The 25888-nt window shown below is 55.6% G+C and overlaps 7 protein-coding genes across 7 annotated transcripts; 3 read left to right on the plus strand and 4 right to left on the minus strand.

The window, feature by feature from the left end:
• Positions 1-429: 429 nt before the first annotated feature.
• Positions 430-2280, minus strand: CABS01_00507 (uncharacterized protein; the record flags this gene model as incomplete). The annotated part of the gene is made up of 3 exons (XM_060533888.1): positions 430-1019; positions 1099-1639; positions 1903-2280. The coding sequence occupies 3 exons, from the start codon at positions 2278-2280 to the stop codon at positions 430-432; spliced, it is 1509 nt and encodes a 502-aa protein (XP_060406402.1).
• A 1247-nt stretch (positions 2281-3527) lies between these two features.
• On the minus strand, positions 3528-6202 carry CABS01_00508 (uncharacterized protein; the record flags this gene model as incomplete). The annotated part of the gene is made up of 3 exons (XM_060533889.1): positions 3528-3937; positions 3989-4088; positions 4142-6202. 3 exons carry the CDS (start codon positions 6200-6202, stop codon positions 3528-3530), a joined length of 2571 nt encoding a protein of 856 aa, XP_060406403.1.
• A 7797-nt stretch (positions 6203-13999) lies between these two features.
• CABS01_00509 (glycyl-tRNA synthetase) lies at positions 14000-16305 on the minus strand (the record flags this gene model as incomplete). The annotated part of the gene is made up of 2 exons (XM_060533890.1): positions 14000-14395; positions 14452-16305. 2 exons carry the CDS (start codon positions 16303-16305, stop codon positions 14000-14002), a joined length of 2250 nt encoding a protein of 749 aa, XP_060406404.1.
• Positions 16306-17227: 922 nt separating this feature from the next.
• CABS01_00510 (brix domain-containing protein) lies at positions 17228-18505 on the plus strand (the record flags this gene model as incomplete). The annotated part of the gene is made up of 1 exon (XM_060533891.1): positions 17228-18505. One exon carries the CDS (start codon positions 17228-17230, stop codon positions 18503-18505), a length of 1278 nt encoding a protein of 425 aa, XP_060406405.1.
• A 472-nt stretch (positions 18506-18977) lies between these two features.
• On the minus strand, positions 18978-20285 carry CABS01_00511 (triose-phosphate transporter; the record flags this gene model as incomplete). The annotated part of the gene is made up of 4 exons (XM_060533892.1): positions 18978-19023; positions 19080-19270; positions 19328-19957; positions 20025-20285. The coding sequence occupies 4 exons, from the start codon at positions 20283-20285 to the stop codon at positions 18978-18980; spliced, it is 1128 nt and encodes a 375-aa protein (XP_060406406.1).
• A 1042-nt stretch (positions 20286-21327) lies between these two features.
• On the plus strand, positions 21328-22159 carry CABS01_00512 (uncharacterized protein; the record flags this gene model as incomplete). The annotated part of the gene is made up of 3 exons (XM_060533893.1): positions 21328-21409; positions 21506-21774; positions 22007-22159. Coding segments are annotated over 3 exons (504 nt in total), but the record flags the coding sequence as incomplete, so codon positions are not given.
• A 3001-nt stretch (positions 22160-25160) lies between these two features.
• Positions 25161-25877, plus strand: CABS01_00513 (uncharacterized protein; the record flags this gene model as incomplete). Its single annotated transcript, XM_060533894.1, has 2 exons — positions 25161-25301; positions 25614-25877. The coding sequence occupies 2 exons, from the start codon at positions 25161-25163 to the stop codon at positions 25875-25877; spliced, it is 405 nt and encodes a 134-aa protein (XP_060406408.1).
• Positions 25878-25888: the final 11 nt, after the last annotated feature.

The raw sequence follows: 25888 nt of genomic DNA on the forward strand, positions 1-25888 counted from the left end.
GACGGCTGGTGCCGTAACGCCCTCCTTAACATCGCGCACGTCGCCAGATTGCGCACGTCGCCGGGTTACGGTGATGATGGTTTGTAAGTACGCGGTGTTGTTTGTAGACGAAGAATACAGGTAGGTTGCTGCGGTCTGCTTTGCTCTTCTTGGCCGGTCTAAATAGATGGCAGCAACACAGTATTGATAGGAGAAAGGAAACCCATGTTTTTCAACCGTTTCAGTACATCCATCTATTGAGAGCATCCTATCAGTAAGAACACATAGCCTTCTGAACATCAGATACATGTAACGACATCCGATGTTTTATGTACCAAAAATGACCTCGCAACGCTCAGCCAAACGTGACATCGTACACCATCATAACAAACACGAAATTGCTCACTCCTATACACAAAACCTCCACCAACACCCCGTCCCCCCGTACAATCAAGGCGGCACCCACCCAAGCTCCTCAATAGGCCACTGAATCCAAAGCCGATGATCCTGATCCAGCACAGCCCACGCCCTCGAGATCAAATGCGTAGCCCACCCCTGAAGCCACCACTCATTCTCCAACCTCTTTAGCAAAATACAAAAATGCGAAAAGATCGCCACAGCCTCCTGCGTGTGCCCGGGACTCTTCAAAAGCGGCAAGAAATCCTCCGCCATGAGATACTTCCACACAAACGCGTCCGTGATATCCATGCCCCTCCCGCCGTCCCACAGAAACACGCTCAGCGTCCGCCGCAGCTCGTCGATGGCGCGGTTGTATATCGGCAGGAGCGCGGCGTCGGCGCAGGTTTTGTTGACGAGGCGCTGGAGGTCCGCGAGGAGGTCGGACTGGATCTTGGACTCGTCGCGGGTGTGCATGTAGCGCTCGCGGCCGTGGTTGAACATTGGGGTCAGGGGCCCCGCGTAGGTGTGCGGGTCGAGTTCTTTGAGGAGGGAGCGGGTGCCGCGGAGGAGGAAGAGCCAGTCTGGGAAGGAGGACTCGCCCATGATGAGGGAGTCTGAGGATTTGCGCGGGCAGGCGAGGGCTTTTGGGGAGGTGTTAGTCCTGATTGCTGTAGATTTGTGTGAAATAGGGGTAAAAGGGGGTGAGTGACAAAAACATACCAAAAAAGATGGTCAGCACTGAGAACAGATACAACTTTTCACAATTCTCCCCATCTAGAGCGCCCATCAACCCCATGGCCGTACGGCTCGCCATCTGGTGATACGTCAGGGCCCGGCTGATAAAGAAATCCCGCCTCTCGGGCCTATTGTGCGCGAGGTGCAGCGCCGACACGCTCAGCAGCGCGCGCATGACGTAGTCGCACTCGAGCGCCAGCCGGACGACGGGCACCTTCCACATCTGCCGCACCACGGGGTCCGTCGAAAGCGTGTTGAAGGCAAAGGTTGTGAAGTTGTGCATGAGTTCCAGGTCGATTAGGTTAAGGGAGAGGTCGTCGATGCCTCCGCCATTGCCGAGGCTGAGACCACCACCACCGGCCCTGGCCCCGGCCCCGATGTCGTCACCGTTGACGGGCCCTCCCGGGGTCGAGAGGCTGCCTGGCGAGCGCGGGACGGATGAGGAGGAGTGTCGTTGGGACTGGAGGAAGTCGCAGGGGACGGCGTGTTTGATGCAGTTCCTGCATGAGGGTTTGTGTTCGTCGCACTGTGGGGGTGGTTATTTGTCAGTTTGTCTCGGTGCTTGGGGTCACCTATTGTGTAACAAGAAGAAAATCGAGTAAGAGGGTATGGAAAAATAGACAAGACCTGAGATTGAGGGAAATGAAATGAGATGTGATGGTGGCATCAATGAGAGTGCGTGAGAAAGGAAAGTGGGTGGGGTGTATGTCACAACACCAACACCCAGGTAAGAAAAACACTCGTAGCAAACGATTTGCAACACCAAGAATGGTATACTAAAGAACTCACTTTAATCTTTCGGTTCTTACACGTCCTACACCCCGTCCTCGACTTGGGATGCGACCGCCTCGAGACAACAGTCGCGCCAGTATTCGCCGTAGCCGCACCAGGAGTAGTTGTAGTAGTGCCACTAGGCGTGCTCCGCCTCCCAGCACCAGCACCCGAAGCCGAGACCGTCGTACTCGTCGTGGACGAACCACCAACGCTGCTGCTCGCCGCCAAAATACTCCCCAACGGCATCGCAACGCTAGGCGACTTGGTGGTGGTGGTATTGGTACCACCGGCAGCAGTCACCCCAACACCACTGTGAGGCGTCGTCGCCGTAGCCGTCGGCGTCGAACCCGGCGCCGAGGACGAGCCGCCGGACCCATCCATCGGGCTGTCCATCATTTACCGTACCGTGCCGGGTTACGCGGCAGCCCAGCCACTTCGACTTTGGTCAGCGGCGCGCAACTCGCACACAGCAGCCAACCAACCAGCCAGCAGTCTCCCCCCTGGGGACGCTTAGGCCGCCGCCGCCGCCCCGGAGTAGGTAAGCAAAGGGAATGTGAAAGGGGCCGGTCACAACCCGTGTAGCGATCGGCGGGTGTGCGCGACGGTGGCGGAACCACGGTTCGAAATGCGAGAGTATGACCGAGGCCTGCGCAAATTCGGCAAAGCCTGGCTCGGGGCAGAAAAACAACGGGGACGCGGATTTTGGCAAGAGAATGGTGGCATGAAAGGAAGAGGAAGGAAACCAGTTTCGAGGGACGTGGTTGGCGGCGGCCTCGTTTTTCTCGGATGCAAGGGCTACGGGGTTCCGAATACGAGAAGGTTGTTGAGGTGTGCCCGCGGTTTCGCAAGTAAGAAGAGCGGGGATTGGCTAAGCTCCGCGCGGGCCGAAAGTCAGGTCTTCTCTACCAATATAAAGAGGTGGATGCTTCCGTCTATGTTCTAGATTAGCAAAGATGATGGGACTACTAGATAGTCCTAGGTCGCCGAGGCTCTCGTACTGGCACGGATTGGCATACCTTCCTCAGATCACAGGGAGGCCTTAGGCTCGACAGCGGTGCTCGAGTTTGTCAAGTTTCACGTCAAAAGCTGCAACGTTCATTGATCCATTCCATTGAGACGATCTATCAGCGCTGTCTGCTCGCCTTCTACTCATGCTCTCTGTTGAGAACCAGGCAACACGCTTGTCTCCCTTGGCCCCTTATCTCTTCCGTTGCCTCTCCACGATTGAGCCGCCGAGATGTCGCGGGCTGTACCTTTCCTCTAAATTACCATTCTTCCCCTACGGTGACTAAACAACTATGCAATGTGACCGAAACCATTAGCAAAAAGATTCCCATGCCGCCGCCATGATGGGATGAACGAAGCATTTTCTCGTCCTGCGTAAGTCAGAAGGGGGTGTCAAGGATATCCGCGTCGATTGAAATTGGAAGTTTTCATGAGTACGTCGTGTGAATGGTTGATGAGGAGTAGGGAATTCGTTCGAGAAGCCGAACGTGATGTCTCTTTTGCTTGCTTTCGCGCACGTCGGGAAGTGTTGCACGATACCGCCGGTGCCAAAATAAACGCCACTAATCGTCAATGGCATCCGCTCCTCAGCGCTGACCGCCGTGGGCTACACCGCCCGTGCTGTGCTTGCCAACTTATTTGGCGTGCTTCTTGAAGGCAAGAAGCTCAGACAGGCTGCCCAGCGGGCATCCGTGCTTGAGGAAGTCGTGCTGAAGAAGCTCGTCGGCAGAGGCTCTGCTCTTGACGTCTACGCACAAGCAGACCGACAGGAAAGCCTTGAGCTCCTTGCTCAACTTCTCGGGCTTCTTGAGGCGCGGAGTACCGTTGGTGGCAATCAGGTAAAGAGCCTTGAGGGGCTCCTCGTTCAGGTAAGGCGGCTCAGATTCGATCATCTCAATAGCCATGATACCCAGAGACCAGATATCAACCTTGGGGCCGTACTCCTTCTGCTTGACAACCTCAGGGGCCATCCAGTAGGGCGTTCCGACCATGGTCGCACGCTTGGACTTGGTTTCGGTGAGCTTGGCGCAGAAACCGAAATCGGCTATACACTTGGTTAGTAGGTGCGCAAGAACGGGTATTGCGATTCACTTACTAATCTTGACATTGCCACGAGCGTCCAGAAGAACGTTGTCACTCTTGATATCGCGGTGAATAATGTTTTGGGAGTGGAGATGTTGCAGACCACGGCATGTCTAGATCCTGTTAGTATTGACCCGCTGGTGTCATGTATCGGTGAATCTCTTACCTCCAAGCAAATTGTGGAAATCTGCTCCTCAGTGATGCTGGGGTTGTTATCAATCACATCCGTCAGAGCGCCACCCTCCATGTACTCCATGACGACCCAGAGCTCAGCGTTGTTGTTTCGCAAGAAGGCGTCCAAAAAGTTGACAATGTTGCGATGCCTGCTGTCCTTCATGACCATAATCTCGTTCACAATCAGCTCTTTCCTGGGCTGGTGAGCAAGATCCATCTGCTTAATGGCAACTTGAGCCTTGATACCCTGAGCACGCAGGACATCACGGGCAATGGGAGAAACAGCGGTTTCCTTGACCTTGGCAACGTAGACTGAACCCGAAGCACCCTGTCCAATCTTCTTTTGCTTGGAGTAGGAAAGGTTGGGGTCGTCCTTGGATACGGCCTCCTTGAGCTTGGCCATAACCTCGGTTTCGGACATGGTGGACATTCGCACATCTTGCTTGCGTTCTTGCGCAGGTGGCTTGGCAGTGAGAGCTGCCTCGGCGGCCTTGACGCCATCGCTTTGAGGGGCGGCGGGCTGAGCCTTGGACACGTTCAAAGGCTTGACAGGAGCGGGCAGTCGAGACGGTGGCGGAGCCTGAGCCTGAGGAGGTTGCCTCTGCTGCTGGGGGCTGCTGTTGGGATACCGTTGCTGCTGGCTCGAGGGCTGGTCTTGCCGAGGCATGCGCTGGCCCTGGTTGGGATCTCGCATGGAACTGGAGCTTTGTTGCGAAGTCATCGGGGGACGGTTTGGCGTGCCCGCGGTGGTGGGCGGCGATGGTGCCGGGCGCTGCGCACGCAGGCCATTGACTTGCTGCTGCTGTGACGGCTTGGGTGCTGGGGGGGCTGCCCTCGAAGGGTTGTATCTGTCTGTTTGTGGGATGGAAGAGCTGCCGCCATAGCCACCAATCTCTTGTTGGGCCATGGGCGTCTTGGTTTTGGGGATGGAAGCGTTGAATACTTCTAGGTCCCGCCGGTTTTGCTCCTCAATCTCCCTTTCTCGGGAACGCTGCGCCTCAAGCTGCTTCATGCGCTGCTCCTCGCGAGGATCCGGCTGGTAGTTGGGAGCCATACCCTGCATTTGCTGGCGCTGCTGCTGCTGTTCCGTGGGCGAAGGCCGGCGTTGTTGGCCTTGCGATGACGGCTGGGTATTGTAGCTGGGTTGACGCTGGGCCTGAGAAGGCGGCATAGGCCTAGGCGGCGCAACTCCTGCACCGCCGCCGCCATAACCAAGCTGCTTGTTCTGCTGGCTGCTAGCGGGAGGCGTGGGTGTGAGGCTGGAGTATTGCTGGGGGTTCTCGGCGCGCTTGGTCAGGTCTGAGTAGAAGTCGAGGACCTCAAAGACAGCCTGGGGGTTGCGCTCGTAATCCTCCTTTGTGATGGCGGATGAGTTGAGGAGCTTCGACCATTCGGGTGGCAAGCCGACAAACTCGCCAGTCTGGGGGTCAAAACCAACGTGGACTGCATGGGAGAAGTTGGTGGGGTTGCTGACACCGCCCATTCCGGGGCAGGCGCCGTAAATAAGATCAATCCATTCGTACAAGTCGTCGTCGCTCTTGACACGAATTTGCAACGTCTTGGTCTGGCCATCGTCCTCGCCGGGGCTGTTTGACGAGCCGCTAGGGTTTCTCTTAATCTCGAAAATGGTGCCAGCGGCCTCGACACGGCCGACGTTGACGACGTCTTTCAGGAAGAGGGTATACGCGACCTTGCCACCCTCAGTCTTGTGGAAGTCGAGCGACTCTTTTCGCAGGATGAGGTATTTCTGCTTCCACGGGTTGATAAAGTTCTTGGACTCCTTCACGGAAGCCCAGCCCTCCTTCTTGACAGCGACGCCTCCCATGCCATCGTTCTGATTGCTCTGTTGGCGGGCGATGGGGAGGGAGATTGTGGAGCCGGTGTAGGTCGAAGTCGCTGTGCTCCGGATAGGAGAAATAGCCATGTTGGCCATGCTGCCGGGTAGGGTATTGCTTGGGGTGAGGGCGAGACGAGGTCGATCGGTAGGTGGTCGTGGCGCCGGGCCTGGGTTCATGAACTGGCCGGACGAGTACACACTGCGTTCGTTAGCCATGATTGCTGCGCAGCGTGGGCGACGGCGGCGGGCGGCGAGGTCTGCATGCGACGAAGACGTGGGAATGAAATGAGAGAGAGTCGAGGTGGTGGCGACAATCAAACAGCGACGAAGAGCAACAGAAGGGGCGTCGCCGGCCGAATGAAGATGATGCTGATCAGGGAAAAGGGGGTGTTTTTTTTTTTGCCGGGAAACAAGGCAGTGGACGGGTTAGAAGAGGAGAATAAGATGTGGAATGGGAAGGACAGCGCAATTAGGAGGCTGTTGGTGGTTGACAATCGGTGAGGTGCGCCATGACAGATCGAGACGAAATGAACCCCACTTCTAGCCTCGCTGAAGGAGTCGAGTCGCAGCACTGGGGACAGAGGAGAGCGCTGCGCAGTGAGTGTGTGTGTGTGTGTGTGTGTTGGCTGATTGATGCACATGCACGTACAGAGTACCTTGGACACACACACACCGTACGTTTATCCGTACACGCAAAGGGAACAACACACTTGAATTGCTTGTGCTCGTGCTTGTATGCTTAAGCTGCTAAGGTGAGGAAGACGGTATTGTTACTGCAGGGCAACTTGCTGGTACTGCTCGTGCAGCTTCTGCTTCCTTTTACTGCTTGCCGCAGCCGCCGCTTGCTGCAAATTGCCTTGCAGAGGGCCTAAACTGCGGGTGCAGACTGCAGTAGTGGAGGGTGGAGGAGGGGGATGAGTGAGTTGGGATGGGACGGATGGGGAATATGCGTGTGCGGTGCAGACAAGACGCATTAGGCAGGAAAAGGCTGGCTTGACCAAGGAAGCAAGTAACAGGTAGTACATACAATGCAGGGCTGGACCACGAGGATCAAGAGAGACGAGGGAGACGGACGTATCGTATCGATGGGATGACGATGGTGGACGACGACAATGTCGAAGAAGGAAGCCGGAGGAACCAAGCAAGACCAAGCAAGGCAAGGAGAAGCAGTTGCAGAAACAGAAGCAGAAGCAGAATGGGAGAGCGAGAAAGCGTGAGAGAGGAAGATGCTTACCGATTCTGCGTCGCCATTTCTCTCTCACTCACACACGCAAACAAACACTTTCTCGGTCTCTCTCTTCTTTTTCTTCCGTCCGGGTCGGGGCAGGGAAAAGGGTAGAGGGATTACACTTTTAATAAGAGGCGAGTGTTTCTGTGGCTGTCCTCGGATGCGAGCCCCCGGGTAATGGCTTAAGGTATGGAACACGCGATGTTTCGTAGATTTGGGCGGCACTTTGTACGGAGTACTCGTGCGGCGTGCCTCCTGGGAGTCCTGACTGTGTGAGCCTGTGAGGGGCTCCGCTTCTCTGCTTGAGGTTGCTTGTCTCTGCTGCCGCCGCAGTGGGCTGTCGACTGTCGACTGTGGATAACGGGTTCAAGGTTGCAGGCCAAGGCTCCTCCTGGTTGGGCTGGCTTTGCGTTTGGGTTTGGCTGCTGGTTCGGACGTCCAGCAAGCAACCTGGCTTGTTGCCGGGTATCTCTTGGAATGAAGGAAGCAACAGGGGCATGTAACTGAGTAGACTCTCACTCGCCGGGAAGTAAGGTACTCTGTGGAGTATCCGCAGGTAGGTAGTGGTGGTATCCTCTATCCGCCCGTGCCCCCTGGAAGAAGACAGCCGTCGGGCTTCCAGAAGTTTTGCAACAGAGTTTCGAGAGAATCGTACGGATATCCAACAATGGGGCCTGCAGTCTCGTATGTCGTGATGAGTGGGATATTGTTCTGCCAGCGAGATTGCAAAGGGCAGAGGAGACGGGTTGAAAGAAAGGAGGCAGCAAGCAAGCGAGCAAACAAGAGAGATTCAAGGACTTGAGAGTCGAGCCGGATGGGGGTGAGATTTCCGTTTCGAGGCCGGGTGGTTTTAGGAGGGGGTGGGCGGAATCCGTTGGTCCAAGAGGGGCGAAGCTGGGATTGGCTCTGGCTTTGCTTCTGGCGGCACCCTTCTTTGTCGCGGTCGATCAGCCGAAAGGAGGGAGGGGGAGGCGGAGAGGAGTTGTGTGTGTCCCGCTGAGTGAAGTCGTGAAAGGCTCTTGGGAGTGCGCCGAGTGTCAGCAAACCAAAGACAGGTATTACTGTGTAGATACTCTCGAGATGGTTTGTCTCACGTTCAAGAGACAATCTCTCTCTGCTTCGTTTTCAACCTCGATGTCTTTGACCTCGGCAAAGATGAATGGATATTGTCGACTGCAGGGGAATAGACCTGTGTATCCGTCTTGAGTATTCGAACAAGCAGGGTATATTACTGTGGTAGACCGGGGTTTGGGCAGGCTGGAAGGGCCAAGGCGTCATGTGTCGATGCTATTCGGGGAAACGACGTAGGGCGTCAAGGGGTCCTTTTTGTGAATCGAATCGTCTCCGTGTCTGTCTCGGTCTATTTTCATCAAGCGCCGAGGCACTGACGGTCAAGTTCTGGTCTGTCAGACGGTACGGTGATCTGACGGACTTACAGGCGCGAAGACGATGTACGGATTGAGAAGAGTCAGTCGAGGATTTCGGCTGTCTGCTGTGCCTCCGCAGTTCACGGTAGAGTTTGCAGATGCGGAAATGACAAGAGGGTCAGCGGGCAGGAACACTAGGAGAATTACTAAGTCTCCGTTCCTTCCATGTTAAAACTTTTCCTTCTTCCTTCCATCTCTAATACGATAGTCAAGGCAGGAAGGCCATGTACCTTAATTGCTGCCTTCCTCCAATTCTTTCAGGCTGCACATTATTCTGCAGCAGCGCTTCTGGCAGGTGCCTGTCCGACCTCTCCTTCCCATCTCAGTGATCTCACACATCAAACCTCAACTAGCGCCAGACATCTTTTTGGGGGAGGGGGAGGTGCCAGGGGTCGATGTAGTCAAAGTGTCAAAAAGAAGGAGCGACCGACTTCCTATTTGCCGCCCCGATACTCCGTACTCCGTACCGTGACCCAAGGCGCCTTCCTCAAGTTAGGTTGCATGATAACTACCTTAGGTAGCACGAAAGGTACCTTAGTGGAGGGAAGGCAGTACCTTACACTACACAGTAGACTTCCCGCGTGGGTCGACGAATCAGGAGACGATGCAGCACGTCGGGTCGTACGTAGTAGGTAAGGTAGTCTCGCCGGTGGGGAAGGGGGCCGACACTTGACTGAGCTTCTGAAGTTGACTCTCGATTCTCGACCTTCCAAAGGCCCTGCGACCTCCACAGGTCCGTCAACCTTTTTCCCCTTCCAAGGCCCGCCCCGGTTCAGATCAAAAGCACAAAAGTATCGCCAATGATCTCTGTCGCTGGTTGGGCAAACATACGGTGCTTGTTGGTTACCCCCTGAGCTACTGCGACTTGTCTCTCTACCCGTACCACACTTCTCATTAGACTGGCCCGCCGTCTCGGCGATCTCACCCTGACCGCGACTGGCGTTGAATCCTCTGGGTGCAGCTCCCGTGTCATCATATCCTTTCCATCTGCCGCTACCTTATTTTTCGCAATGTCGTCGAAGATGAGAAGCCGCAGATATTTTCCGATTGGCATATAACGGCATGTTGGTACCAAAGGCTCAAAACACACCTTCCTAGCAGCCGATACTGAGAATTGGAAGTCACGACCTCGCGCTACATGGTGAGACGTCATAGCGGGGTGGGAGCGAAGAATCTCCCAAAATGCCCCAGCTGAGGTCCTTCAAGTTGCCCGCTGGCTCGTTTCCGATAAAGAAGCACTGTGCAAGGGACATGAAGGTCCCGCCCACTGTCGACCAGCACACCCAGTGACCCAGAGGAAGAACCAGAAACCCACGGATACTCCGCGTTTGCTGTGTGGTTTGGTACGTGACCGTACGCCGTACATTAGTACTGACCAAGTAAGAGGGCTGATGCTGGCGTCGCGTGGACATGGGCGCTGGAAGCAGGAACCGAACAGGATGATGGGCCGTGGAAGAATTGGGAATGGCGTCGTTAGCTTCCACACACACAGCTATGAAGTAAAAGTGTAGTGACACTCTTCTTCGCTCCCGATTGCTTCCATGCAGAACAAGATCCACCCTTCGGAGGAACAGCCCTCCTTCTGCAACTTCGTCCCTTCTCGTTTCCAACAGCCTGCAACGAGTCCACACGACACTACGCTGATATCCAAGACCGACGCGTTTACTGTTGCCCGTCTCTGTGTACCCCTCGATCCGACCCTGCGCCTGAGAGTCTTCGTCTCAGACGCAATCTACATGGATACTAAACTTCCCAACTGAGCAACACATCGTCGTCCCGTCTCCTCTAGCAGACCACATGACATCAAGCCTGACTCTCTCCGCCTGCCTCGTCTCGGTTCATCGGTAACTTGACGAACACCTTATTGACGGCAACTCTACGACGCAATATCATGCGCACACGACGTCAAGATCCGTTAGCCCTCCATCAAGGAAACCCAACGCCCAAGCATCCACCATCTCAGTAGACGGACGCAGAAACAAGAAATTGCCGTAATCGGAAGCGACGAGCGACAAGCCTACTGCCAGCGATTAGAGGCACGGCCTTGTCATCTTGTCATCTATCACAGCTTAGGCTGGCATTTCACAGGCTAAGAAAGCCGCCGCTCGTCGTCCAGTCTCGACAGGGAAAGTACTACCAATTTTTACTTCCCCTCGTACAAAGACCCAGCGAGTCGCAATCGACTGCAGCCATCGAAACGCAGCCACTGGTCGACGCCTCGAAACTTGACAAGACTAGAACATTTGTGGCTGGTATACCCGATGGCACATTGCATACCCTAAAGGCAATGCTGGAAACATCCAAACCCTTTTCGAATCTTGTAATTCAAGACCAGCAGCGAGTTGCCTACCAGTGCTCACTGCTCAAGCACGCCAGCTGCACTCCGATTATTGATCATCCTCATGCTTCCTATCAGCGCCATACCGGTGCTCACACAAATACAGCGGACAGCAATCTGTTGATGTTTCGGATTTCTGCTGTCGCTGCATCGAAGATATGCAGCGCCTTCACATTAAGGGTATTCCATAGCAACAGGAGTCTTTAGTGTCTCACGGCCTAAGAGACGTTTTGCCCTCACCCCCTCCCAGTCTAGACACGGGTCTGATGGGATCAATGTTGCCATTTGGTCCTCACGAGCAGTGGCATGCGAAGCATCAATTCCGCGCCAACGATTTAATCCGGGTGCTCGGAAAACAAAAGTAGCTGCAGCTGAGCCGCGGAACAATTGACCACGCAGCTCAGCACAGGTTGAGAAACGGGTTCTCAGTCACAGTGCGGAATGGCAAACCTGGCATCCCATACGAACACTCTCAAGTCTCAAATCGGCATCGCCCGAATCGAAGCAGCCTAGGACCCTGTTTTGAAGTTTCCCATGGTTTGGTCCCCCACAGCCGCCCGAGGCCCAAAACATCCACAGACCTTCAATTTGGGGTGTGCTCGAAAGCGGCTGGCTATCTACGATCCACCGAAGATGGAGGAACGTGCCTCGCTTTTGCAGCGACGCCTCCTGTCAACGACTCGCCCATCCCACGGCGACGGCCGTGGAGTGTTTCACATACCGTGGAATCTTCCATTGCATTTTCCATCCCAGCACGGCACAAGAGGGAGGCAGCCTGCGATGTTCTGCATACAACACAGACCTGCACATCATACCCGCACAAGACATAGACCAGGGCTGCATTTCGCATCGTCTGCACTGATGTTTCCAGATCTACTGCTTGGGTGCGACGCCATTGGCAGATCAGCCATCCACCGTCCCGTGCACCCAAGAACAATGCTGGCGTTCGAACATGTTCTGAGCTCACCGGCGAGAAGACGGTGACTTTGGGCGTTGTCACCGTAACCATTGTTCTTTTAAGAACTTTCCCGGGGATTAGAACAATTAGATGTTCTATGTATTCGGTCGTATTGTGCGTCTAACGTCGCCTCTCAGTCTCCAGCCAAAGATCGAGCGAAACGGCCCGTGGACAAACTGCTCAGTTTTGTTTCCAATACCGCGGATCTGTCGCAGGTTCGAGCCTCCGGTTTGCCCCCTTGACGTTGCCTCCCGAGTCGGAATAGCCGCCCTCGACCTGTCCTCCCCTTCATTTCCTTCGATGCCAAGACGAAAGATTTGAGATGCGATGAAAAGACGTGATGCACAACTTGCCCCTGAGCATCACTTGGACTTCTTGTTTCTGCGGCTACCAAGGTGGTATAAGTCGGGCTCGCCGCTGCCGTGGCCGCATCAACGCGGTGAAGTGCCCGGCGCTCAACACGCTTGGCATCCGACGTCACAGCAAAGTGTGCTTGAGGAATGTCATTTCAGGCAGCCGGCCTTCCGCTTCATGGGCCCGGTGGTATGCTACTCCAAGCCCCTGGTCCAGACCCCTCTGAGGTGTCATGCCATTCCCGTAGAGGGCATCCACGTCAGTACTAGCAACGACTGTCGTGAAACCTGACCACTCGGTCGGACCGTCACCAGCTGGCCAATATTCACCACCATCTCAACATGAACATTGTCCGAGTAGGTATAGGTATTGATTCATTTCTGCCCGCTCCAAGTTGTACAGCTTTAGACGTCAAGAAGTCCTTTTAACCTGGGAAATGGCGTGAAGAGAATGTCGCCTAAGGAACTTCACCGCGCTTAGCGTGGGCTGCTCAAGTCGCCTCCTTGCATCACTTGGGCAAAGGGCGTCAGTCACCACGCTGTCCCCGTAAACCCGGCCCCTCTCGGGTCCGTGGGATCCACTTTACGGGATACACTCCCGCTGGCCCGTCTCGAATCGGTCACGTGCCATTCTATCAAGGTAGACAATCTACACCGAGGCCTAACATCTGGACCAGCTCGTGTTCTTCAGCATGAAACAAGAGAGAACACAGGGTAGAACGTGAGGTGGGAAAGCCTTCGTCTTTTCCTCTAAAGTTGTGGTCACTTTGGGGTGAATCGTACAGGTCAGTCATTTTGCGTTTGACCAAGTTGCCCCCCTTCACGATCTTTTTGATCGTATAGCATCTAGAAAACATCAACAAATCCAAAGGAGGAGTCCTCTCGAAACCCCTCCTTCCACTACACCCCCGACAGCGATCCCGTATTCACAAGACAGTCTGGAAACGCACCCCCTCTTTCCGGACAACGCAACAGCGGCACATTAGCGAGTATGCTCCAAGAACAAACGCTGCTCGCGTCCAAAGTGTCGCCTCCCTTTAGTTTCCAATCTTCTTTCCACGCTCGTGCGAGTGTGAGCTTGATTTCACGATTCGCTCCCCCTCGATAAGCGGAAGAGGGGAAAGTCTTTCAGAACGTGACGTGGTCTCTGCTGTAAGACGAATTGAACCTCTACTACAACAGATACATCTCAGGGTAGCATAACAAAGTTTTCACAGCCTCTTCGTTGAAAACCTGCGAGGGTCGAATACGCACTCGTTTGTAGCGGCCCCAAGGAAGTTACATTATGCTACATGGGATGCTCCCTTGTGTAGGGTATACAGCTCTTGCCAGACACGAACGGAAAGGGCCCCCCTATGCCTGGAATAACAACACAGCGTGAGGTAGCTCCCTCGGATCATCGTGTGAAGAAGGGTAGGAAGGCGATACGAAATTCCATCATACCTGAGGTACACCAGGGCATGAGGACGCACCGACAAGGTATCAGGAAATGATTCAAATCCACAAAGGCTCAATTGAGATTGTCTACAGGTGTCGCTTCTGGGCGACTTTTTTTTTAATCCCCCCTCCCACGGACTTTTTCAACATCCACCTATTTCTTTCTTTCTCCATCTCTATAGAGAGGCCCTTTGTGACGGACAAAAAAATAAGGGGGGGAACATGGTATCCATATGAAAATTCTTTTTTTGCTGCTGCCATTTCTGTTTGGTTTACCGGACAGTGACATCAACCTCCTGGCTCTCAAACGTAGGGAGCTCAGCCGCGACGTCCTTCCACTCCTTGGCACCGGTGACGAGGCTCTGGATGGCCGCGATGATGGTGTCCTCGTCGGCGCGGACCTGCTTGGTCGAGTCGCGGTCGCGGAGGGTGATTGTGCTGTCCTGGACGGTCTGGAAGTCGATGGTGATGCCGAGCGGGGTGCCGAGCTCGTCGTTGCGGCTGTAGCGCTTGCCAATGGTGGCCGAGGACGAGTCGACGCGGGCCGAGATGCCGTACTTGCGCAGCTTCTGCGAGATCTTGCTGACGAAGGGCTGGAACTGCTTGTTGGCGGACAGGGGCACGATCAGGACCTTTGTGGGGGCGACTGTCGGGGGGAAGGACAGGACCTGGAGTCATTTGATTAGTAAATCGTTCATCAAGGGATGCTCGGGGGTTAACTTACACCACGGGCCTCGTCACCGGCACCATCCTCGGTGGCGCGGTTCCAGTAGACGTGCTCAATCAGCGAGTACAGGATACGGCCGATACCAAAGGAGGGCTCAATAACGTTGGGGGTGAACTCCCTGGTGTTCTCGACGCGCTTTCTGAACTCAATCTTGACGAGGTCCTTGCTGACCTTGACCGTGCCGCTGCCGACGCCGGCGACCTCGAGCTCCAGCTCGCCGTTGTCGGTGAGCTGCTTGGCGAGCTTCTCGCGCTGCTCCTGGGTGGTTCCCTCGAGGGCGGCCTCGACCGTCTTGCCGTCCTTCTTGAACTGGGGACCAAACTTCTTCTTGTCGATCTCGACCTGCCACTCCTCAAAGACGAGGGGCTCGTCGAGGCGCTCGCGCACGACGAGGGGCGCGCCAGTCTTCTTGGCGTGGACGGACAAATCGTAGGCGCTGCGATCGGCGCAGCCGACACACTCGATCCAGCCGGAGGAGGTGAGGAGCTCGGCGTCCCAGCAGTCGGCGGCGTAGTGGGCCATCTCGTTCTCCATGTGCTGGCGGAAGCGGACCTTGGTCATGTCGACACCAATCTTTTGGAGGAAGAGGTGGATGCGGGCGAGGAAGTAGCCGAGGGTCTCGTTGTCGACGACCTTGTTGCTCACGGCGTCGCCAATGGTCATCTTCTTGACCTCGGTCTTGCCGGCGAGCTGGGTGTGGCGATCGAGGAGGGTGAGCTCGACGGTGTTGACCTCGGGGAAGCGGACGTGCTTCTTGCCGCCCTCGGGGTCGACAAAGTGCTCAATCTCGGCCATGAGGAACTCGCGGACTCTCAGGAGACCGGCGCGGGGGGAGATTTCGTTTCTGTAGGACTTGCCGATGGAGGCGGAGGCGAAGGGCATCTGCTGCATGTTGAAGTCGAGGAGCTTGGCAAAGTTGAGGAACTGGCCCTGAGCGGTCTCGGGGCGCAGGTAACCGGGCAGGTTGCTGCTGGGGCCAATGGCGGTCTGGAACATGAGGTTGAAGGCGACGGGGGGCGAGGGCTGGAGGCCAGTGTTGGGGTTTCTGAGGTCGTACTTCTTGATGAGCTCGCCGAGCTCCTCGCCGTTGTAGTTGTCAATCTTGGCCAGAATCTCTTCGTACTCCTGGACGACAGCGTCCTCAAGCTTGACGGCCTCGGCCTTTGTCTTTCTCTTCTTCTTCTTCTTGGGGTCATCCTCCTCCTCGACCTTTTGGCCGCGGGCCTCCTTGTCACCCTTGAGGCGGGCCTCGAGAACGTCCTCAACGAAGTGGTCGGCGCGCAGGATATCGCCGTTCTTGGGGTCCTTGCACATCCAGTCGGCGAACTTGTCGACGTGGCCAGAGGTCTTGAGGACCTCGTGCGGGGTCAGGACGGTGGTGTCGATCTCGAGCATGTCCTCCTCGAGGATGAAGTGCTTGCGCCATGTCTCGACGATGTTGGCCTGCAGAGCGCAACCGGGAGGGCCGTAGTCGAAGAGGCCAGCGACGCCGCCGTAAATCTCGAAAGCCGGGGTGAAGAAGAGACGGCGACGCAGCATGGCGTCGAGGGTCTGCCTGTCGAGAGGCTGACCCTTGAGGGTCGTCGCGGTGGTCGTCATCTTGGAGGAAGAGCCGGCGGCAGCGGACGAGGGCTTGTTCTTTTTCGAGGGAGCGAGGACTTGAGCCCGGGAGAGGTGACGGGAGGTGGTGAGGGTGCGTTGGTGGGAGGAGGAGTATGGGTTTGAGCAGTGGGAGGAGGGGGAGGGGTAACGTTGGTGGGAGTGGAAAAAAGCGGCCGGCCGAACTGCACAGAAGCTAGCTGTGGAACGAATTGAAGGTGATTGGTGTGCAACAAAGCGAAAGGGCTTCATCTGCTCGATCGTTTGGTGGGGTTGTTTAGAGGAGCGTGAGTCATCTGGGGAGGATGGAGTCACTGGCAGCTCACTGTAAGGTAGTCTGGGCTGCTGCAGCCAAGTAAGTAATGCCTATGGAGGGCTAACCTGGATGGATGGCCGGCTCTCAATCGGAAAGATGCCCCGAAGAGAGAGAGTGCGTGCAGTGCAGACTGCAGAGGGTGAGCTAGGTATAGAGGGGTAGGTAGTGTGTATGAGCGAGTGTGGTCGTGGTCGATGTCAATGTTCGTCTGCCCTTTCCAGTTTTCACACCCCTCGTTGGTGGGCAGCCTGAGGTGGGAAAAAAAAGTTGTACCCTCCAATTCCAGGTTGGCATTGGGTGCACCAAAAGAGGCCTGTCTGTCAGTTGAGGTGGCCCTGTCGTTGCGATCCGCGCCAGGCCAGGAACACACACGGCACCGGACGGACCCCCTTCCTCTGTCCCGCAGCCGCAGACCGGCACCAGGCGATTGGACTCGACCAAAATCTTGCCTTTTGGACCCCCACCCCACTTGATAGGTACCTACGTATCTTACAGTGGAATCACGGATCATTCAATTCGCCGTTACTTCGTCCACCAACGGCGATCGAGGAAGACAATCCCTGGCGCCCCCGCAAACCGAACGTCGGGACCCATCTCAAATGCATCTGCTGCAGGGATTGGTTGGTGCCCCGCCAAAATTTCTCCAAAGCTGATTTTCACTGATTGTACGGCCTTTTTTTTTTCTGGACCGACGAAAGTTGTACAGCATCATTTTCTTTGCGACAGATACCCTCAAACCGAACCTCCAAACGATCGAACGAGCTTAATCCACGGGCAAGTTGTCTACGAACTCGGATAGAGGAAACTCACCTTCTATCAATCGAAACGAAAAAGAGAAAACAGAAGCCAATCTTCAAGATGGGCTTCTCCAAGCCGGGCAAGTCCATGGGGGCTTCGCTCACGAACAAGACGTCCAACAAGCTCAAGCGCAAGGAGATGTACGTCCTGCAAAAGAAGGACAAGGATAAAGCCCAGCGCGAGATGCGCTTCCGCCGCAAGAAGGAGGAGGACAAGAACCCCGAGCTCCGCGCCGCCCGCCTCGCAAAGAACAAGCCCCAGACCATCGACAGCAAGCGCGTCTGGGACGACGTCGACGACGACAGCCTGGGTAAGGTGGTGGACGTCGAGAGGCTCAAGAAGAGGAGGATAGAAGAGGAGGAGAACGCCGCGCTGGAACAGGAGCTCGACGCCGAGGATGGCGAGGACGATGGCGAGGACGACGACAGCGATAACGACAGCATGCTCGACGACGAGGAAGACGAGGCCGCCGCCGCGGAGAAGAAGGCCGAGAGGGAGGCGCGGCGCGAGGAGAAGCGCCGCGCAAAGAGGGACTCCTCTGCCGCGCCCTCGACGACCTCGACGAACCTCGACCTCACCCCGTCCTCCCTCGCCCTCAAGTTCCCCAGCCTCTTTTCCGAAGACGCGCCCCCGCCCCCCAAGATCCTCATCACCACCTCCCTCAACTCGACCCTCCACCACGAGGCCAACATCTTCCGCACCATCTTCCCGAACTCCACCTACGTGCCCCGCTCCGCCCACCGCTACGGCCACAAGTACTCCCTCCGCGAGATCTCAAAGTTCGCCGCCAACCGCGACTACACCGCCGTCGTCCTCCTCAAAGAAGACCAGAAGAAGCTGACGGGCATGTCCATCGTCCACCTCCCCGTCGGCCCCACCTTCACTTTTACAATCACAAACTTCATGGAGGGCAAGAAGCTCCCCGGCCACGGCAACCCGACGAACCACTACCCGGAGCTCCTCCTCAACAACTTCAAGACCCCGCTCGGCCTGCTCACCGCCGCCCTCTTCCAGCGCCTCTTCCCCCCGCAGCCTGAGCTCGAGGGCCGCCAGGTGCTTACGGTGCACAACCAGCGCGACTACCTCTTCTTCCGCCGCCACCGCTACGTCTTCCGCGAGAAGCGCGAGACGGAGAAGAATATCACGACTGCCGAGGGCTCCGAGATGAAGGGCGTCGAGGGCATCCGCGTCGGACTGCAGGAGGTTGGCCCGCGGTTCACGGCTAAGCTGAGGAGGGTGGACAAGGGTATCGGCAGGGCGGGCAGCGAGGGTGAGGAGTCGCAGCCGTGGGAGTGGAAGGCCAGGATGGAGAAGGACCGCAAGCGGTTCCAGTTGTAGAGAGTGGTTTTCTTTTCCCCGTGTGGTCTTTGGTCACCTCGGTCGCTGCGGATGTCGGGGTGTCAAGTACAGTGATGCATTGTGTTATTGGCCAGGGAGTACCCCGTACGGCGTTATTTACATGGCTTCAAAAAAAGGGTAGATTGGGTTTTTAAACATGTCATGTCGCGTATCACAATAAAAGAAAGAGGCATAAAGATGCGTCAGGTTTTGGTTGGAAAATAAAGTAAGTGTTTTATTTTTCCCTTGCTACGAATTCGAGTGCCTGTGTTCCCCATACGCCGAGCCATGATAGGTTTGGGTTCATGTAAAAGAGGTATCATCCCAAATAGACCCTGTCTAATCCCGACGGGCTCAATCTACTCAACGCCATCTTGATTCCCATGATCACCATGCTGCCAAAAAAGAAAGGAAAAACCGTTTCCGAAATGTTATAAAGTCAACGTAGAGCCTCAGCCAATGTGACCATGGCCTACTTGCGCTGGTTGCGCTGGTGCTGAAGCATGACGACAGAGTAGCTGCGTGAATCGTTAGTCTGGTGTTCATATGCAGAGAGGCTCTGTTCACAACTTACGCAACAATGCCGCCAATGGCAACAAAGACACCAAGAACCGACTTGTCGCCAATGGCTCTGCCTGACACCATCCAGCCAAGAGCAACAATGGTGCAGGTCTTGAGGTGACCAACAACGGTGCTGGACACAGGACCGGTCTGGGCGATGATGAAGAATTGGGAAATGTTGATGAGCGAGGCAAAGGCGCCAGACTATACGTTACCGGTTAGCAACAGTGAATCAAGGTACTCAAGACAGAGGAAACCTACCATGCCAATCATAATCCAGCGGTTGCCAGGAACATTGACCCAGTCGGGGAAGGTGTCAACAAAGGGAATGACGTAGAGAAGCATGAAGGAGGCGATGGGAGCCTGGTTGTAAAGCAGCTGCATGCTGGACATCTGGAGCTTACGGTGGTAGCTGGCGATCCAGACGGTGTAGAGAGACGAGGCAAAGATGCCAGAAAAGGCAAAGACGACACCCAGGGTAGAGGTGGTCTTGACCTTGTCGTCCTTGGTAGGCAGAGAGTCGTAGTAAGAGACCATACCGACTCCGAGGCAAGCCGGGATGAGCGCCATTATCGCATTCCTGGGCAGTGTCGCCTTATAGAGCACATAGTTCATGAGCGCGACGGTCGGCGTCAGCAGGATCCGGGCAATCTGGTAAAAAGTCACGGAAGAGAAGGCCAGGGAGAGATTCGGCAGGATGACGTTGAGGCACATGGCGACGGAAAGCGGCAGCAAGTCCCGGATGGCGGCACGGCGCGGAGTAAAGTAAGCGAAGGTAGGCCGGGAAAGGACGAACAGCGTGCCGAAAGTGACCAAGAAGTGGAAACTCGCAAAGGTGAGCTGGCAGAGCTTCCATTGAGGGTCGGAGAAGATGGCCTTGTTGGTGAAGACCTGGGTAAGGTATTGTCAGCATATTTTCGCATTCCTGGGAAATCGCAGGTTTCGGTGGTATACTCACGATTCCAATCGTCGCCAAGGTGTTGACGGTCATCCAGATAATGGCAGAAGTCATGCCAGACTTCTGGGGCTCCTCCTTCTCATTGGTCTTGGGCAAGAGCTTCTCGTCCTCCTCGGTGCCCAGCTCTTCGTCATCGTGCGACTTGAGGTTCTGAACGCTGTCCTCCATCGGGTCCAACTTGGTTAGCTCGTGGAGAGTCGCGGCGTCGGTGGAAGACGAGGCGAAAGAGCCCGCTCGCTCGGTGCGGTAGTCGTCAGTCATGGTGGGCAACGACGAGAGATGGCGAGACGAGGTAGTTGGTGTGGAAGGAAAAGAAAAAGCAGACAAGCTGAGTGAGTGAGTGAGATTCGAGTCCACGGTAGTGAGCGGGAGCAAAAGGAAAAAAGGGCGGGCAGTCGGCGAGGCGGTGCGTGAATTCAGGCGAGGGCCGGTGCTGATGGATTGAGATCGTCGCCAGGTAAGGGCTTTGGGGTCCTATTTCAGTGTACCATGGGAAGTCGGGTTGCACAAGGGAGTGTCGAGAGTGCAAGGTCGTCGGTTCGTTGGAATGCTTCAAAGGGAGACGCCTCGTCTGGTAGAATTCCGAAGGGCAACCGCGGAATTGAAGGGAAAGGGAGTAAAGTAGACAGACAGGTGCAAATATAACGAAAGTCGTATGGAAGGTCCGAGGCGGCGGCGTCCCAAAGTAAGTACGTCGTTCTTGCCCGCCTGGTCTGCCAGTTTTGGGGTCTCGTTCTTTCTCTTTTGCGTCAGACTCAGGGCAAAAAAGGCTGGCGGGGGTCTCGGTGGTGGTAGTACGGGCAAAGTACGAGACTACCTGGGAGGTTCCTTCCCTAGTCGTAGCTACTAATAGTTACTAGGCAGTGACCAGCACCTACCCCGGGCTGAAAGCAGAGAGAGCAAGAGCAAAAGCAGGGATGAGGGATGAGGGATGAGAAGGAAGGAGGGAGACGTAAGGAAAGGGCAGGGGAAGGTGCGGGCCCCACGACCCCGTACCGGGACTTGCGACGTGCGATTTGCGACTTCCACGTCCATCACACACATTGATGATGATTCTGGCACTCCCGTTGCTGTGTCGCGGCGCACACTCTCTCAACTTACCCACACAGACTTGCGCACCGCTGACAAGACTGCATAGAAACAATGTCTGCATTCCGAAAGCTTGGCACACGCTTAACCATCGTGACGAGAACCAGCTAGTTAAGCTATGGCTGCATTGCTCTCTTCTCTCTCGATCCGGCGGCATGGACCATAAAGTAGCCAGCCGTCCCATCTGAACAAACAAGACGAGGCCAAACCCTGCTCTACCACCCCGCCGTCGCTGCCGCCGCCCTTCCTTCCCTGGGAGAACGCCCAGTACAAGGCTGCAAGCCATTTGGACCATGGTCCGTTTCCCTGGACTCGGGTTTAGGGGGGCATCGACTCCTGTACCCTACGGATACAAGCACCAAGGTCTTGAACGTCCTTACACCAAGACATAGAAAAACACCTGCAGATCGAGATGGCTGCATCAAAAGCCACCAATCCAACCGGACGCAAGCCCACGGGTTCCTTGAACTGGACGGGAGCTGTTTTCTGGAGACCGCCTTTCTTTTCTGGTCTGTCTCTCTCTAACTTTTTCTGCCTGCCTGCCTGCCTGCCTGCCTCGCCCTCATCTGCCACGGTGGCTTTCCTTCTCTTCCCCAAAACAGAGTCTTGTAGCGCACATTGTGTAGGTATCCGTACGAGTACATGTTGTGGTCCACACCACGTAAGTTAGCGCCAAGCCACTAATACTTCGTAAGCTTCAGCCCCGCTCAAGATCCAATTAGACCCGACTCGACAATCTGCAAGTCTCTCTTCACCCGTCGTACCCGTCACATCTGCAACACCACAGCATGGCACCAAACCCGCCGTATGCAGCGCACTCGCACTCGATCTCGACGTTAGCTTCGCTCCAGTCGGGTCCCGTCGTCAGTGTTCTTGACACCTAGGGCAAATAGGAACACGAGATCTTACTATTCTTCACCCGGCGATCGCTCGTTGCACCTGGTGCCGATGCTTCGAGCAAGAACGAACGCAGCCTCATATTCTGCATCAAGTCGTTTGATCAAGCAGGTCGACAAGCCATCCTCCGCGAGCAGCTCAAGAAGTAACGGACAGCCCGATATGCGCCCAACTCTCTCCGACAGCCGCCCCAACTTTGTCTAATTGTCTGCACTCTCGCTCTCGCCGGCATCCCAGCGTGAACTTTCTGTGATCCGATCCAATTCGCACACGCGTCACCGTGTGGACCGTGGGCAATGGCCTTGACACAGAGAGGGTTTCGACGGAGCTTCCCCCTGGGATGGCGGCTGCTCTTGAGGGACACACGGCGCTGTTCCCATGGTTGCGCCGGTTCGCTCGGTTCCTTCTGGGTCGTCTTGCTCCATCGACTTGAACTAATTGTCCAGCTGTCAGAAATTCTCGCGGATAGAGTTTAGTAGAACAATTAACGCCTAGATTGGAAAGTTTACTCCCTGAGACATTGGAGTCACAGTACGAACCTCCGCCAATGCTGCCAAGTGGCCTACTTCCAGCCTCACTCCTTGTCGCCAATATCTCTCGACGTCTGAAGGAATGCACCATGTCTTGGCCGCTGTCGCAGCTCATTCCAGCGGTCCTTCAGCATGAACAGCATACAATGTGCCGCAACGCAACGGCATCTTCTGCCGTTCGTCTGTCGGATTACTCCACCGTTTCCCGCAAATTCTGGCGCGGCCAACCGTTGACGAGACTCTGAAATGTCTAGGACATGGGGGGTTTGAAACGAGCCGACAGCAAGTCATGTGTTTTGGCTGGGCAGCAGCGTGCAGTTACTGCAGTGCCTGGCATCTGTCGCTGGAAATGCCGTCCATGGTCCTGATCCATGATCGTCACTGCCCCTGCGCCAATCTCATCTGAAGACGCAAGCATGCAAGTCGAGTCCGCACAGCCGGGAGGAACGGGGGTTCCATGGTCTTGCCGGCTCCCTTGGACGCCAAAATTAGTTGGCCTTGTACGGCGTAGGCCGCTCGCTTGACTTGGGGGCCATCTGTCGTCGGCTCATCTTGCTCAACATCCCTCGCGATGAACATGTCAGCGATTGCGTGGAATCTGGCTATCGTCCACTCCATGCCAGTCTGGTGTTGACCACTATTGTCTCCTCCCTCCGATAAGTCATCCTCGAGCGTTTCAGCATTCCCCAGAGAGACCCTGAGGCAATGTGGTCTACCATGGTGCTTTGGTCGATTCGTGGCATGAGGGGGAGGATGGGAAAGATGAGCACCACATTCTTGCGCGTCTGCCACCCCACATGGCTCATTGCAAGCCACCAGGGACGCGCGCCCGGCCTCCCCAGCATCGACGGCGCCCGCTGGCGCCGGAGCTGGTGTTGCCTTTGCCCATCACGGCTCCACGTTCGAGGAGCCGGGCGAGTGGGAGAAGCCGGCTTAGCACGCTCCGCTGTCGCCATCGTCCGTCAGCCAATGGAGCATCATGAGCCGGAGACACATTCGTCAGTCTATCCGTGAACGTCGGCCCTAGAGTGGCTCGTATCGGATGTTTACAGCATTGGATGACTGCATCTGTGGCGTCCGTCACGGGCCGGTTCACGAGCATGTTTCTCGCTGTCGTGTTTACTCGCAGACTAACTCGAAGCTCCTCGACTCTCACTGGAAGGTGTGGCCGGGGACGGAGCTCGATGAGCAGACAGCTGCATCTAGGTCTTGGCGGTGTGATGGAGTCAAAGTGTAAGTACTTGGAGCCAGGGTTGCAAAAGGTGCGAAATCGTTCTACTGTGTAGACCTTACTGAACGTGGGCGTGTTGGACATTCCAGCGCTTCTTAGCCCCTGACATTCTTTTTATTGTTTATTTGCCCCTGCTACCCCTGCTTTCTCCCTGATGAACGAAAAAGAGCCCAAAGTATCACGGAGGTAAGGAGGCCAAGAAAGTGATGAAGAGATTGGTTGCGAGCCCCATCTCTCTAGGCGCAGAAGCAAGAACAGCGTATTGTCAGACAATAGGCTGAAAAGGAACTAGCGGCCGGTCTGGAGGCGTTTGTGGAATGGTCCCCCGCCCACGGCGGCCACGGCTGAGAAGCCAGCTGAGACTGGGACGGGCTGGGAATCTCAGGGCACTGGTCTATCTGTGGCTAGTTGACAAACTATTCAGTCTCGACGCCTCGTGGTCGGCCGTGCCGCCATGATACCCGTGGAAAGCGGTGTCTTGGACGTACGTAGTCGCTCTCCCTAGTTTCCATTAGCTTGCGCGGAAAGAAGGGGTCCCATTCCATTGGGAAGTCTCGTTTAAATTGGGGTTGCATCTGTCAAGTTGCTGCACGGCATCTCATGAAAAGAGCGGCTCCGGCTGGGTATGGATTGGGTTTTTGGGAGGGAAAGGTGTTGGGAAGGGAAGCAGAGGGTAAGGGTATGGGTACCGAGAAAGTACCTGTCGCCTTGGACGTCAGAAAGCAAATACGTACCGTTACTTGTCCGGTTCAACTCGCTGCCAATCGGCTCTCGAGTCTTGATGCCTTTCCGTACGTATCCCATCATCACATGATCCGTCAACTCCCTATGGTGAGTGTATTATGTAAGGCACATCTCCCGGTGATCGATACTCGAAATCGCCCGTTCTGACACGTCTAGATACGCCGTTCAAAATACAAGCTTTTGCCGGCCGGGTGTCTGCAAGCTCCGGACAAAACTGCGCCGTGTGCGTACTGCCGGGAGACTAGAGCTGTATTTTATTTTTGGGACATCGCGAGGGGCCGCGGCGGGAGAGCCTGAGAAAGTTGTCGTGGACGCAGCCTGTGCCTGGATGCCATGCCAGGGTTCCCTTGGAAAGTCCCCGGTTCGCACTAATCACGCAGGTGCTCGAGGAAAAAGCAAGCACATATACCTCGCTGTTCGCATAGGTAGTAGGTAAGCTGCTGCGATGGTCAGTGGCAGTGGCTGACGTATAATACTGAGGAATCGAGAGTGATGGAAGAGATTGAGAGTACGGGTGCAAAGTACAGATACTTTGAAAACACAGGCAAGCGTCATGTTTCAAGATGTTGCTTCCCAGCCAAGACCCTCTTGGTGTCCACCCCCACCATCCACCTCTCAGTCTCGCTCCTCCGTACCACATTGCGGATGTCACAACGATTATTTGCGATCCCATTCTCATCGCACTTGTTATACTGCACTTGTCTAGTACCTAAGTACGGTCAAACTGTTCCTTTCCCACCAGTTACCGCAGCACCTGCTTCGAGGGCAGCAGGCCGGCAGCAGCAAGTAGCCATCGCACCATCCACTTTCTCCCACACCGGGCTAGATCGGCATCCATGAGATTGCCCCCAAAACATCAGCCAAGCACCCACACTCAATCGGAGCGACGACCGTGGCTGCAGTCGTAATCGCAAGGAAGCCACATCCACAGCTGCTAACCAAAATCTGAGTGAGATAGAGAGAGAGAGAGAGAGAGAGAGAACCCAGCTAGTTAGCTGACCTACCTACATGTCCCGCTGTACTCTATACATGATCCAAGCTACTCTGATCCCGCTGCGTGCGAATAACCTGAATCCATCTCTCAAGTCTCTTAATTAGAGACGGAGAGACGTCAAGAGACACGTTGCCAAGTACTCGCCGCAGCTCGGGCCGGTACTTGATTCTATCCTGGAGCTACAGATACCCGCCCTGTACCTGGTCGTCTATGCTCGTTCCCCAGTCGAGCTTACGCCAATCATCTCGGCCCTTGCTGATCTGCTGTCCACCGACCGCCTCAACTTGGGATGCCTCTTACAGCCTACGCACACCATCTCATTTGAACGCCTACGACGGTCCCATATGCACCTTGCCGAAGCTATCTGAACTCTGGCTGT

This window comes from Colletotrichum abscissum (assembly GCF_030869225.1).
Source record: "Colletotrichum abscissum strain IMI 504890 chromosome Unknown Scaffold_1.1, whole genome shotgun sequence".
NCBI lineage: Eukaryota > Fungi > Ascomycota > Sordariomycetes > Glomerellales > Glomerellaceae > Colletotrichum > Colletotrichum abscissum.